Genomic DNA, 14,651 nt, shown 5'->3' with positions numbered 1-14,651 from the left:
GTTGTAGAATTACAGATGTCTGAAATACAGAAAAGGCTCATTGGTTTTTCTGCTACATGGGGTCACGGCTGCAATTCACTGATATTCTTGAAACGGAATGTAAGATAAATTTGGAATTCACTGTCAAGGAAAACGTTTTGTCAAAACTAGACGCTTTGATGCGATGCTATTTCTTTACAGCAGCTGGTATGCAACACGTTTTTTTTCATCACCATCCCGAAAATTTATTTTTCATTGTAAACATCTTTAGTGGTTATTTGCATAAATGATTGTAATTGTATTAATACATATATTTCTTTAGTTAAATGTGTAGTTTGTATCATTTATTACCAGCTGCTAGTGTTAGGAAGTTAAACAGGTCATCATTCCCTCTTCAATATCGATTTCATATTGCTGTAAAAACATCTCCTTCAAACCACTGTATTTATTCAAGTTTCTCTGCAAAAACTACATTCTACAAGATTACATTTGAACACATTTGCTCCCTTTTTGTCTTTTGTGCTGATCCGATCTTTGATCCAATCCGTGACTCTGATCCGTGATACGATCCGAACCGTGAGTTTCATGCTCCGTCACACCGCTAGTAATTATAATCTTTATCAACTACAGAATCTACATTAGCAAAAGAAAAAGAAAAAAGTTTAAATTCTTTTCACTTTCATAAGTAGCAGCAAAAAAATATTTTGTACTCTGATTGATTGTTAAACTGTGTAATTAATATGCGGTTCACATGCGTGCCTGTGTACGGGTCACAGATCCACTATACCTAACTACTGCTAACTGTTACACCACCAATAAAGAACCTGCGAGAATTTTGATTTGCATAAAAACAAATAATATAAAGAGTGGCATGAAGACACTGTGACACCTTGATCTAATATTGTGCACCGTGATTTTCCTTTTGCAGAAAACTTTGCATTCAAGCACGCAGAACGGCAATAACATTTATTCATAAAATGTCTTGTTCTTGTTCTGTCAGTTTGTAAATAAATTCACAGTGCCTCCTTTGGGACAAGTAGCACAAAGCACCATCACATTGTGCAATGCTCCATGAGTCAGTCAGAAAAATAATATAGTCGAAGTCTAAGTGTTGAACAACAGAAATGATAACAAGCTACACTAAAAAAAACTAAAGTTTCATGAGGTAGCTGGTGGTGTGAGCCAAGAGGAAAATAACAGCCAGTCATTTTCAGTCGTGGCATCACGGCAAGTCTGACAGTGCTTGTGTGGAAAATATTTACTGAAAGTCGAAGTGTCTGGGATACAAATTAATATGTATGTCAGCAGACATAGCTTACCGTCAAACTTTTTATGCCTCGAGACAAACGTTGTCCTCATATTGTGGCTGCTCTCATCGACCAAGTTCTCGAACTCCGCTTTGCTCTCCTGGTTGAGTTTGTCCTCCATCTCGGATGTGCAGCAGGTGTATCCCTGGGGACAGACACGCAGGTGCTCACCTGAGGGAGACAGAGACAGAGACGTGTTTTTTACACCCATCACTGCCGCAGGATTCGGCTTTTCAAAAGGCTGAGCTGAGTCTTTGATCAGAACTCTCCTGTGATTTTGGGACTCTCATCACCGAAGCTATCAAAGGAGGGACAGACCGTAACAAATGGGGAAGGATAATATTTGTCGGTACCCTGCTATCATGTGAAACAGAGAGAAACTTAGATATAGCAGTGCATACACCTCATGCAGGATTTTCATTATATATCAGTTCAAAGCACTGCAGTAATGGCAACTGAGCTCAAGTACATGAATGGCAGTGCATTCAGAAACTATATTCCTGTTTCTAGGAAGTGTGAAGGCTATACCAATAGTAGACATGTGCCAAAAAAATCTTGAAAACTGCATTCATTGTTTTTTTTTTTTATTTTGGTCACTTGGAACCAACACAACAAACAGTAAACAATATGTTGACCCCTTTCATACTACAGTCATCGTACTTATTTAATACACTATTCAAATGAAAAAAAAATGGATTACTGCTGAATATTGGAATTTCAGAATCACAGCGTGTGCTCCAGTGCTCTCTCGTATAATAGCAGAAAAACACACTCACTTCAGTGTGTCTGCAACGGAAAAAAAAACAAGCAGCAACCCGAAGTCGTCATGCAATCGTGCAAAAAACAAAACAAAACTCAAGCTGTCTGCGCGCATAGCAGCGGGTGAGTGGCAGTGAGGTACAGCAGTGTGTGTATTGGTAGTTAGCTGCTAGCGGTGAGCCAAACACACCATACGAAACTACGAAAGTGAACTGTTTTCACCCACTGTGTCTGTGGCGACTCTGCTGGGTGTCTGAGATGCAGTCAGCTGTGTTAATTCTAACAGCCCCTACCGGCTAGAGGGCTGGTTAGGAGTAGAGAGTGGGGAGTCAGCAGGCAGTCAATGACAGTGTGAAACAGGCAATAAAAGGTGTTTTGAAAGAGTGTGAGTCACCCCAACCATGAGAGGTCCTTGAACATGCAGCCATAACTGGCCGCCAAAAACATTGTGCAGTTTGCTACAGCAGAATGAGAGATTAGCCATGGACAGATACAGAGGCACACACTGAATCATGGACACAGTCACACACGCTAGACGGCGCATGACTCCACTGGTGAAGAAAATAACTACAATCTCAGAGAAAAATTGTAGTTCACATAGTAATTAATACAAGTGTTTATTATGGTGTGTATTGTGTATGTTATTTGTTGTTTGTGAGATCTCCACCACTGACACTGAACCCCTAAAACAATTATATGTTCTCTTTTTGGAAAGAAATGTCCCTGTTACACAGAACAGACCTCACATAGCTAACTTCAATAGAAAGTAGTTTCCAGTGAAAAGGGCCAATTCCAAGCTCTATTATCGCCACAAACTAGGACACAGTTTCGGGAAAGGCAGCTGTCGAAGATTCTTTTAAATGCTTTGCACACTGAAAACAAAATTTCAACCATTGTACCTGGGTAGCGGCAGAACCTCACCATATAATATCCAATAGAATGTGCATGGCCAGGTACTAATAGGGGTGAGTGGTGAAATTATTCAGTTAATACGATTTTTTTTTTTCTTTAAGAAAAAATGTCTGTTATCTTTATAATGGGATGTTTCACAGAGCCTTTAACACTTCATGTACATAATGTGGTGTTTTGATTGTTCAATTCAAAATGTGTAAAAGAAAGAAAGTGTGAATTATTTCAGGAGAATAAGTGTTCGGAGACGGGTCATCCGAGGTGAGTTAAGGGTTTCAAAATCCCTTTCAATGTCCTTGAGAAGTCTCGACAAGTTGAGTGGTTGCACACCAGGACAATTAAAACGATTGCACTTTTAGAAGAATGGATCATCTATCAGTCCCCAAAAAGTATGTATGCTACATCAGAAAGTAAACCTGAGCAAAGAAATGTCTATATCAGGGGTCTTCAACGTTTTTCAGGCCAAGGACCCCCAAACTGATAGAGAGATGGAGCAGGGACCCCCTACTATATACAGTATATTGTATAAAATTGTGTTTTATATTAAACTGGGCCTAGTGCCATGTATAAACATACCTTGTTGTTGTGCATTCAATACTAAGCTGTTCAAATAATACACAGGTTCATATATTCATGTTTTCATTTTAAAGGTACAGTGAGTAGGGTGGCCGGGCCACTGCCATTTAGAAACACACCTTGTATGATAATCATGCATACAAGCTATTCAAATTGACGTTTTTATGTTGAACATAAATGTGGAAATGAAAATGAGTGATGGCCTATTAGTGCCACTGCAATGCATAAACATACCTGTTATCTTGCAAACAATGCTGAACTAATAAAATAATGGACAGATTCATGTTTGGGGAAAGAAAATGAATTGTCTAATCAACCAAACATTTCTCGGACCCCTGCAGTACCTCTGCGGACCCACTGTTGAAGACCTCTGGTCTATATGATTCAGAATCACAAGTATTGCATCTATGGGCCAGGGTAATAGACTAAAATATTTAGAAAGTGAGAGTCTTTAAATCAGTAAATAACATCACACATCTAAAAAACCTCTCATTAAAAAGGAAGTGTAACTCTCACATCTGTGGAATATGCTCGGTGTCTTCAAGTGTGCAATAGGGCATGAATTACATAAAAGAATGCGGGGGAAAAAGATTCTGAAGTCAAAAATCAGCTCTACAGTCATAATGCACATCATTATCAGGCAGAAGCCAGACTTAACCCACCATGCATATAACACCATCTCTATCTCAGAGCACCGTGATGGCAGCATCACCAGGCAGGTGTGCTTTTAGTATCAGGAGGAGAAATGTGACATTAGAGAGAAGAAGACCCTTAAGTTCAGTGAACTACTAATCCAAACAGCAGGACGGGTTCAGGACAAGAGTGTAAAACTCCATGAGTGACCCAACCAATATCAAGATGTCAATCAAACAGAGTATCTGATTTGTGCAGTGAGCAACCTCAAAGACAACACCGACCCAACTACACCGAGCTTGACTACATCTGCAAGGATGCATGGGATAAAATACCTAAATCCAGAGGTACCAAGTTTATACAATAAGTACTAAAATACTCCAATCACTGCCAAAGCGGCTTCTACTAATTACTGCATCAAAAGAGAGAAAAAAAAAAGCTTTAACTTTGGTCAGTTCTGAATGTTTTAAAGCAGTGGGAGACAAAACGATCAAAAATATGTTGTCCGCCCTCTTAACATCAATCAGACCATTCCGAGTCTTAAAGTGTAACACAAAACATACATCTGCATACATGAGTCATTTATTTCACTACACAAACTGGCCTGACTTTGTTAGCTCCAACTAAGTCAATCCCACCAATATCAAAAATGTGTCTATAAAATGTCAGATTGCAAATACAGCAACCTCACACTCAGTGCTTTTATCACATGAAAAAGATTATATAATTATTACACAAATAAATGGACTTTTAAAGCTCAGAATACTACCTGGTATACAGCTAAATGAAACAGAAATTGCACCACCAATTGAGCATTAATAAGTGCCAGTTATGAGAAAATGAAAGTGAGAGAGCTTCCAAAATGAATCACAGTCAGAGAACCCTGTGGTCTAAATTAGCCCATTTACAAACCAAATACAACAATTCAACATAACTCTATTAAAACATATTTTAGATTACAGGATCTAGTTTGTTGTAATTTCTGTCGAAAAGCACTCTACGGTGAAGTTATAACTGTGGGCAGCTGGAACTCAGCAGCAGGAGCTCATGAGACGGACTCGGGGGCTCAATCATGGACTTGTCAGTCAGAAGAGAAGACCAATGAACAAAACACAAAAAGAAACAAACAGAAGATTGAGATTGCTGTTACTGTGTAAACACATGAGGCTGCACTGATCATTATACGTATTTAAAAAAAATAAATATTTCCTGAAGATGTTGCTAAAAAAAGGCAGCCGTAATGCAAATTCTTTGGAAAATAATGACCCTGTCTTCGACTTGTTACTGATACATACAAATAGAGCAATTTTAGAGGTGCCACATTTTCTGCATACTTGCTGTATAATCTTTCCTCTGCTGCTCTACATCTGAGAGCATCAGACATCATTATCAGAGGTTTAGTTTGGAAAAAAAAAAAGTCTGGCCAGCAGTCGAATGAAAGATTTGATTTGTGAGAGTTTTTCTTCAGTTCTACCGATTTAACTTTTAAGGAAGAGACAGAGAAAATGACTGTCGCTGCACTAGTGGTGGAGTGGTGCAGAAGAGACTCAGACTGTGGGACTTTTTTTTTTTTTTTTATGTATTCGACTACACAATGCAAGCCTTGACAGTCCCACTGGTGTACTGCATATACAGTAAGCTATAGATGGAGGAGCTCTGCATGGATAATGAAACAAAGAGGACGCAGTATGTACGTGTTGGAACTCTCAAATGTGCTTAATCCTTAATCAGTCCTTAGAGAGGCACCAAGCTGCAGTAATGAGGTGCACCATCAACAGTTCAGCACCAGCCTATTGTCTCTAGAGCAACGAACAAGCCTCCTGGCCACTGAGACTCAAACTCTCTAAAAACAACAAAATAAGCTGAAATGCAGAGGTCAATTTCCATTTGGTGATTCTTTAACACTCTTTTGTTCCTTCACTAAACGACAGTGCTGTAATCTTTTAGCAATGCAACAGCATTCCTCAACTGTCACGCGCTGTTTCCACTCTGTTGAGATGCAACCCTGTGTGATAATCCTCATTCCAAGCTGTCCTCAGTTTAACACATGCCTGCAGAGAAAACAATATTGTGGGGGGCAGAGAGCTTGTGGTAACTGTAGCATAGTGGTATTATTTCATTAATGTGGTTTTCCATCTTTTCTTTACATAAATCTCTGTTGTTTATCTTCTCAGGCGATGTTATCGTCACGGTTTGTGCTGTATCCGTTTTGCTTACATTCACTTTCATTAAATGTGTAGTGCAACATGGTCCATCACATTTTTTTTTTTTTTGGCGGAAAATGTTTACATTGAGGAGTGGGGGAATTTAAGGCTGACTTTGGGTCAGCTTCAACTGGCAAGCATCAGCTGGTTGGCAAATGTCGAAGAAAGTGCCTCATGTCAGCTGTGTGGAGCTCGTTTCCCAGAGATCTGAAACTGTTTGAAACTGTGCCCCAGTAAGAGTTTGGCACACGAGTATGGTTTATTGTCATAATGATGGATAACTTTCGAAGACATTCGCTCGCTGCATTAGGAAGCTCTGCAACTCTGAAGTAAGTCCATTTCAGTTTGAAGTTTCCGTTGATGCAACAAATTGACTTAACTTGTCAAAGTAGGTAGAACACTACTGTTGGCAACTAAAGGTTTGCAAGAAAGAGAAAAAAAAAATCAATAAAAAAGTCCTTAAGTACAAATGACAGCTAAAAGGAAACCATGGCACTTTTAGATTTCAAAGGTTGCACACCCCTCTGTTCCTCTTTCAGTCTTGTTTTTGTATAAACACATAATTTGACATATTCAGCTACTGTCAGCACTTTGAAAAGTGGTGATGCTGCTGTTATTTCAACCGACATAAAAAAGGACTTTGTGAATAGCAGGTAGGAGTGTGAGCTGCATGTTTATGATCCGGTGACTTGTCACGTGTTATTCCTCCTCTCCTTTTCTCACTAGTCTATTTTTCTGGCTGCTCTCCACAAGACAGAAACCAAAATAAACAGCAGCATATTGACAGCAGTAATGCCAAAATAATAAAGGACAAAACTATTCTACATGTTTACTGTTAAAACTTTCCTGCACGTTTTTTCCACTGTGTTTATACATTGTGAGCTCTACTCCAAAAAAACAATACAACCATAAAGGCCTACCTTGGTGAACTTGGGGAATAATCGTCCCCAAATCTAGATGGGATTCTGGCTCACTGGACCATGTACGTCCCGTTCTAGTGGGTTGCAAGATGGAATTTGAAACCAAGCTGCCAATACACCGTATGCTTGCAAGATCCCAGTTGTGCTCAGACTCTGTCAGGTTGAGTTAAACTTGTACGACTCAATACTAATAGTGCCAACAAAAATGAAGACGTAGGGTGGAACGATGGAAACCCAGGGACGTCTGTACGGGTAGGAAAGCACAAGTGATGCTGCTATAAAAATACATTTACAAAGACGAATTAAACAAATCAATTGTGAGTGCCTTCAAGATAGGCCTGAAGGAATCAAGGTCATTTCTACAATACATTTGTTTAAATTAACTATGTAATGAAAAGGAATCAATGTATCCATTTAACAGCCACCAAGACCCAACTCCCACCTTTGTCAAAGCAGTACAATACAATGTGATTTCATAATGTGCAGTTCTATTTTATAACTACTATCTATAGATACAAAACTATTAAAGAAAATAGATATGTGAGAGAGTTGCACTAAATGTCCCTCCTTTCCATTATGACAAATATAATAAAAGAACATTACAATTGTAAAAAAATTAAATAATTTGGAATCTCACTACCTGAGAATAATAAAAAACACAATCAGTCAACTCCGAACAATCCATTTAAACACGCGTACGTTAATTAATTAAGCCTTGCTGCCACTGTATGCTTATATAGAAAATAGGCTCAGTAATGGATTTTGACAAATCAGAGCTCTGTTAGCAAGTACAGCACTAAGGAAAAAACAACAACAACAACAAACCAGAACACTGTTTTTGTCGCTAACATTTTTGTTGGCTGCAGGTGAAGAAGAGCAAGTGGGAAGTTGGGAACAGTCCCAGAGCATATCCATAGCATCTGTTAAAATGGCTTGCCAAATCCAAACTGTAAACAATTATTTTACTGCTGCCGAAACTTTTGCACATTTGCTTTTATGAACACTTTCGGGTTCTACCTATTTGGTAACGTGTGCTGTCTGTCAGCCTTTTGAGGAACAGGCAAAGGATGAAAGTGAGAGCGTAACGTTTGTTTTAACTGAGTGAGCAGCAGAGAATCACACACTGAATGTAAGCCTACGGTGACAGCGCTGACAGAAGTGCTAATATATTAAAGCGGATACAAGTCTCACGTCAGGTTCTTCATATACAGATGAAAAACGCCTGCTTCCACTTAGATGTTAAACAACACAGCTGTATCTTAAACATGAGATCTGGCACATCCACCCACATTCATGATTCATTATGCGCCTAACCTAATCATAAATTCATGGATCAGCACACGCAAAGACAGACCAGCATACACACATACATAAAACATTATTTACTCACAGGTTTATCTTTGACTTATGAGTAAATAGTTATGCAACCACTGTGGAAAAAAAAAAAAAAAGCATGGATTAAGGCCTCCGCTCATGTATTTAGCTTTCTAATGTACCACTCTGTCCTTGCAGCTGTCTCGACTGCAGATGTCAGAGGGGCACCGTACACATCTTTCCCTTTCAGAACAAGCTGATCAGAGATTTAAATGTATGTAATTACAGAAGGCAAGCTAATTAAGGATAAATGCTAATCTTCTTCAGGGATTTTACAGTGAAACGTTCTGGCATTAGCTTAAATGTTTCCTAATCAAAAGGAAGTGAGGCATAAGAAATATTGTGCAGCTTACAAATGCAATCACACATTGGTTGTTTTGTTCTGTTTCTTTGATGCACAGATGTGTTTGGCTCCTCTGGATCACAATCTTCATGGACTGTGAAACCTGATTGAAGCGTAGCATTGTAATTAGGTGAAATTGCTGACTACAGTTTCAGAGAATGCTCACACAGGCCGGCTCACTGCTGATGAACGGCTGGAGAGAAAAACGGCAAGACAAAGCCCGTTTGACACACGCTATCAGCCACAAAGACGCAGCTCCTTTCACAGAGGAAGAAAGTTCCCCAACCCATTATGAATGTTAATTTAAGATTATCATGTGTGACACATATATTTAACCACAGATAATCTGATCTGCTAAATAACCAAGTCAGGAATATAAGTCATTGGGAGAAAATGGACGGACCTGGAGGTGTGATGATGTGGAGATTTAAGAAGAACTAACGACATATGGTGGGCTTTATTCCACAGTTGCCTTGTATTTGGCCTCAGTTCCCTTTGGCTTTATGTCCTTTGATGTTAAAGAAGCATGGACTCCGCGTGTTTGAGGTTTTATACACAGGCAGATGCTGCAGTCGTGTCTAATGGGCAGACGTAAAGGATGACACACTTCTTATCCTTTCTTTCTAATAGTGGTTCATTCAAATTGGCAGTAGAGCCAACAGTTTGTTAGACAGCCATGTGATGTTACAGCTCAACAATTGCAGCAGATGCCCTGGTGAGATTAGTGTTGCTAAATTCCGGGAATCTTCAAGGTGGAAACTTTCCATGGGAAATAATAAAGAACGAGAATAAAATGGAAATATATGGGGTTGTCTGCTCAGGCTGTGTTTAACATGTCCTATGCAAATAAAACCAAACCATTTACCATCTCATAATCCTTTAATTTGGCTAAAAGATCCATTATTTTCTCAAATACACAGAATGTGAAATGTGCCATGTGTTAGAGTTATCTAGCTGTCAACATAACTAATGGGGAAACGTACTTTGAACAGTGTGGGATCTGTGGAAACTTAGGATTTATAGTGAACAATTAAATTCTAGAAGAAATGATAAATAGATGAATTAAAACTGAACTCTTCAATTGACATGCTTAATCTCACATGGTAACAGCTAGCTAGCAAAAGCTAGCAGAAGGTGTTAACTGTGTATTATCTGCTGGTTAGCTAAAATATCCTGGAAAAAAAATAAAATGTATTCACTCAAGTCATATAATCAAGACTTCCTTTGGCTCAGACAGTACAGTAGTGTTGACAGCACATGTGATGGGAGGATGCACTGTGCATGCAGAGGGTTGTCAGTTATTGAATTCCTATTTCATGGGAGGCTGGCAAATCATCTGTACATCATCTGCTGGAAGAGTGCACTGCTGACTGTAGCGCATGGTTATAAGACCTAGTATTGCTATTTCATGTGTATTTCCCACCAAATAAGTTCACTATGTAAAAGATATTTAATAGAAATTTGAAACAATGTAGCTGGCCACGTCTCACTCATGCACCTTGGCAGGATTTAGCTGCAGCCAGAGACTGTTTAAGGTTAAACATGGCATTATCACTGTGGGCATGCTTTGTTTTTCTGTATTTAAAAAGAAAAACAATCCTTTAAAAAAGCTCAAATTTGCTTTATAAGTGAAAGTGGACAATATATTTAGAGAAAAAAAGCTTAAGGATGTAAAGGACTATTGATTAAATAACTAGAAAAGTGCAGTTTGATAGTATGAATACAAACCACAATTGCCTCCCGTCTAGACCACAGACGTGTTTTTCACTCACTTGTCTTATGCAACAGATACGCTCTCATTTTAAACTATGCAGCTGTCTGCAGCGGCTCGATGCTGCAAAACTGCAGCTCACTTTACAACCAAGCTGTCTTAACCTGCCAGGTTAAGAATAGTTAGGAGTCAGTAGTCTATGATGGTGAAGAACGGTCAACAAAATCTCATTTTTTCAAAGTGTGAATCACTTTAAGGTCCTTGAGCATACAGTTACAAGTGAACACAATCCAGCAGATTAGCCTTGGACAGACAAACTGACACACATGCACACATATGCAGGACAGAATACATAATCTCCTGGCAGAAATAATAAAAAAAAGTCTCAGATTTAAATTATCATATACTGGATTTTCGAGACTGAGGTTATGAATATGATACCTTTCTGAAATCTTTGGCCAATTTCGATGAAATTAAAACTAATGGCTATTGGGACTAGATAAATTACCTCAGCATTAAAGATTATTATATAAGTTACAACTATTATGGACTACTACTAACTACTAAATGGATGTAAAGTGAGGGCATGGCTTTTTTCTTTTTATACGGTAACACAAGTTAATAGATAATGGGTCATAAAGTAGAATTTGAAGCTAAAAAAAGTGCTAGAAGCAGACTTCTCTAAAATGTTTTTGCTTTAACCGGAGAAAAATCTCATGCATGATTATACTGCAAAGTAGCAGGGGGTTGGGAGGACTGAACAGCATACTGGCATGTTTGACAAACGTGGGTAAGCTTGCTAAAATGTTTGTCTATGTCTACTATAGAGAGATAGAAAGCAGAGGCAACAAATAACAAGAACAAAGAGGAGAAGGAGGGAAATGTGTTTATATAAGGACTCAAATGGTTCAATTCAAAGCAAATACACGTTTAAATCTTTTAGAAAAGTATATAGTGTACAGTGTTACACATGGACATACAACCCTGACCCTGCTAAATGGCTGTCAGCAGGTGGGTCTGTATATTGTGTTGTTGCGCTGCAAGGTGTGGGACCTCAATAGCCAGAGAGCGCTGAACTCCGATTGGTCTCAGCAGACTCATGATAAGGCTTCAAAGGGAACGATGAGGATACGGCTTCAAAGCTGAAGTTGGGAGGTCCTAAGGCTTCCACTTCAACATGGTAGATCGAGTTAAGTGAAGGTTTAATGCAATAATAAAAAATAAAGGCTGCAACCCATCTCACTCATAATCACACGGCATATATGCACTAATCTTCTTTGTCACAGCTCAGCTGTAGCTTTTCTCTGGAAGGTGTGAAATGTCCTATTGGGTCATTTCATACTCATTTATTTAAAAAGAAACAACACAAGAAATGAATGTTTCATTTACCAAATACCAACAAACATGGTTCCATACAGCTAAACAACAACCGCCACAGGGTCATGAATGAAATGGCGCTGGAGCCCATGGGCTACGTCTGAGGTCTTTTTGCTGCTCCAACAACAAACTGAGGCTTCGAAAATAGCCACAAGCTTCTGCTCCATGAAACCAATTATATTTTCATGAATCTCATGAATCATCATGCTTTGATTGCCTTCTGAGTAGCGTGCCAACAATGGACCGACCAGGGCCGCATATATAGACCGCATGTCCCTCACTAGCTGCAGAGTTTCCTGGTTAACATTCAACACTACAAAGTGTTTTCAAATTATGCATTTCTTCATATTGCAATGCTGAAAATCATGGAGTTTGATTATTTCAATCATAAGATAGCAAGCAGTTCCTGTTGCGTTTAATTCCACACTGCATTTATGCATCTAGACCACGGAGGTCAGACAGAAGTAGTATGTTAACAAACATCTCTGCTTCCACTGTCAGTGTAAAGGGGCCGTGATACTGTGTCACAACCGCATGTCAGACTGTCAAACAGCTTCTGAAACTCCCACACCTTTCAGACATAGGATTGCAGGGGCTTTGTCCCACCATTTCCGGCTTTGATTCAACCGCTGGAGCTGATAGGGGCCACTTTAGACAATGCTGAAGAATACCAGAAGCTGTTATCCACCCAAAACGGTGCTCCTTCTCCTTCGCCCCCTCCTTTGTAGTCTTTAAAGTAGGAGAATAAATCGGAGCATTTTCCTTCTACTAACCGACACTGTATGTGAAATATAGATATGAAATAATTCAGAGGATAAATATATTTCAACAACTAAAACACCGCCACAAATCTTTGACCCACTTTGTTCATATCTGGACTTTTAACGGTATTAACCTATCCTGTAGGCTACAGTACAACAAAGTAGGAAATAACAATTACAACCAACTTCTTTTATTTCACAAAATGATTTATTTATTTATTCATTTCACTGATATACTTTGCATTTAAAATAGAATCTCCCTCAACCCAAATTCATTATATCTGTGGACTTTAAATCATTGTTTTATTTGATGGCCTTGCTGCTCTTGCATTTGGCCTTTGTGCCCTCAGAAACCTCACACCAAACACCAAAGGCCAGGTGGCTATGCCCCTAAAATTATGAAATCCCAGGCTTGGTGACAGCACATGAGAGCAAAACACATAAGTCAGATGTACACCTTAAGATATAAGGAAACAGAAACATCCAGTCCAAAAACAGCACCATGGCTGAAGTAAAGAGCTGATTGTAGAGGGTCCATCACTGAAAGTCACATTCAGTATAACTACTCCATAATCTTCTACTTGGGAGATTTAAAATGCTAAAGATTTTTTATTTATTTTTTTCTTTCATCCCCTATAACTACAAACATATGTTCCAGGGAAAAGTGAAAGCTACATAATATTTCAGGGCAGCTGTGAGAATAGAGGGGGTTCAATACCCATGGAGGGTCTGATGCCAGGCAGTGTGATTCACTCCCAAAAGGATTCATTAGTCTACCTGGCCAAAGGGCAAACTGCATATGGGCCATGCCATCTGTTACATCCCTTGACCACTCTTGCCAGCATTTTTAAAGTAAGGACATCCTCGCCAGAGCTCCGTGCCAAACAAGCCAATAGATCATGAAGTCAAGAGGAAAAAAAAATTTTATTCACCCATGCTGAAAAATTCATAAAAAGGTGTAGTGATGCAGTAAATGAAATTAATTTCTGCAGAGTGTGGCAGCATCTATTGTACTCTGAGTTGGTGAGTTTTATTCCAAGTGTGCTTCCCTAAAAATCCGTTTACTATAAAGAGCATAAAAAAAGAGCAACACAGCGTGTACAATGTCAGTAACCCACGATTTGATTGGAATCTGGATTTGTTTTTTATCTGCTTCCAGGATATCTTAGACTGCTGCCTGTTAGTGGGGTTTTCACAATACAGCAGAGCCAAGCTCAATAACAGGGACGCACCATCTTGAATGAATCACATTTATTATCATTGATCTACCAGCAGATTCCAGTCTCAAACTGAACTGCCTCTGGAATATTGCCCCCTCTCTGCTCTTATAGTCCGGCTGCCACAGAGACTCATTGACTTCAAATGAGGGCAGAGGCCTGCAGAAGTCCATACCCCTGACATTCCAATTCATTCAATTGAGTTTACTTAAGCCAGGTCTCCTATGATATCCATAATTCAGTTTTTCTGTAATTCAGTTTCCCAGTTTTTCGCATTGATTATGTTTAAAATCTATCACTTCCTTTACTATACAGATTTACATACCCAGAGGGACACGTCTATCCATTGCAAACACACAACATATTCCCCAACAGTCAAACTTTCAACACAATCAAAATGGAGTTTTTATGTCTTTTAAAGTCTGTGTGATGAATTATTGTACAACATTATACAATTAAATGCACACTTTGTACTTTGTTTGATGCTGGTCCGCTTCTTTTGCATCTTCAGCTTCAAAGTGTTTGTTATTCGTCAGTTGAAACACCCTGAATAACAGGGTGCTCTTGTATGTTACACTAAT

At 39.0% G+C, this 14,651-nt stretch overlaps 1 protein-coding gene across 2 annotated transcripts in view; it reads right to left on the bottom strand.

The window, feature by feature from the left end:
- The window catches only part of gpc6a (glypican 6a), a 137,232-nt gene that overhangs the window by 107,167 nt on the left and 15,414 nt on the right, over positions 1–14,651 (bottom strand). For both annotated transcript variants that reach the window (XM_068730726.1, XM_068730727.1), the window contains exon 2: positions 1,299–1,457. In XM_068730726.1, the coding sequence (XP_068586827.1) occupies positions 1,299–1,457 (159 nt within the window). The remainder of the gene's footprint in view (positions 1–1,298; positions 1,458–14,651) is intronic.

This window comes from Cebidichthys violaceus, unplaced genomic scaffold, assembly GCF_023349555.1.
Source record: "Cebidichthys violaceus isolate CVI_PGR_0920_01 unplaced genomic scaffold, fCebVio1.0.p SCAF_5, whole genome shotgun sequence".
Taxonomy (NCBI): Eukaryota; Metazoa; Chordata; class Actinopteri; order Perciformes; family Stichaeidae; genus Cebidichthys; species Cebidichthys violaceus.
Note: the sequence above shows the minus strand (reverse complement) of the source record. Positions and strands in the feature narration are given on the sequence as shown.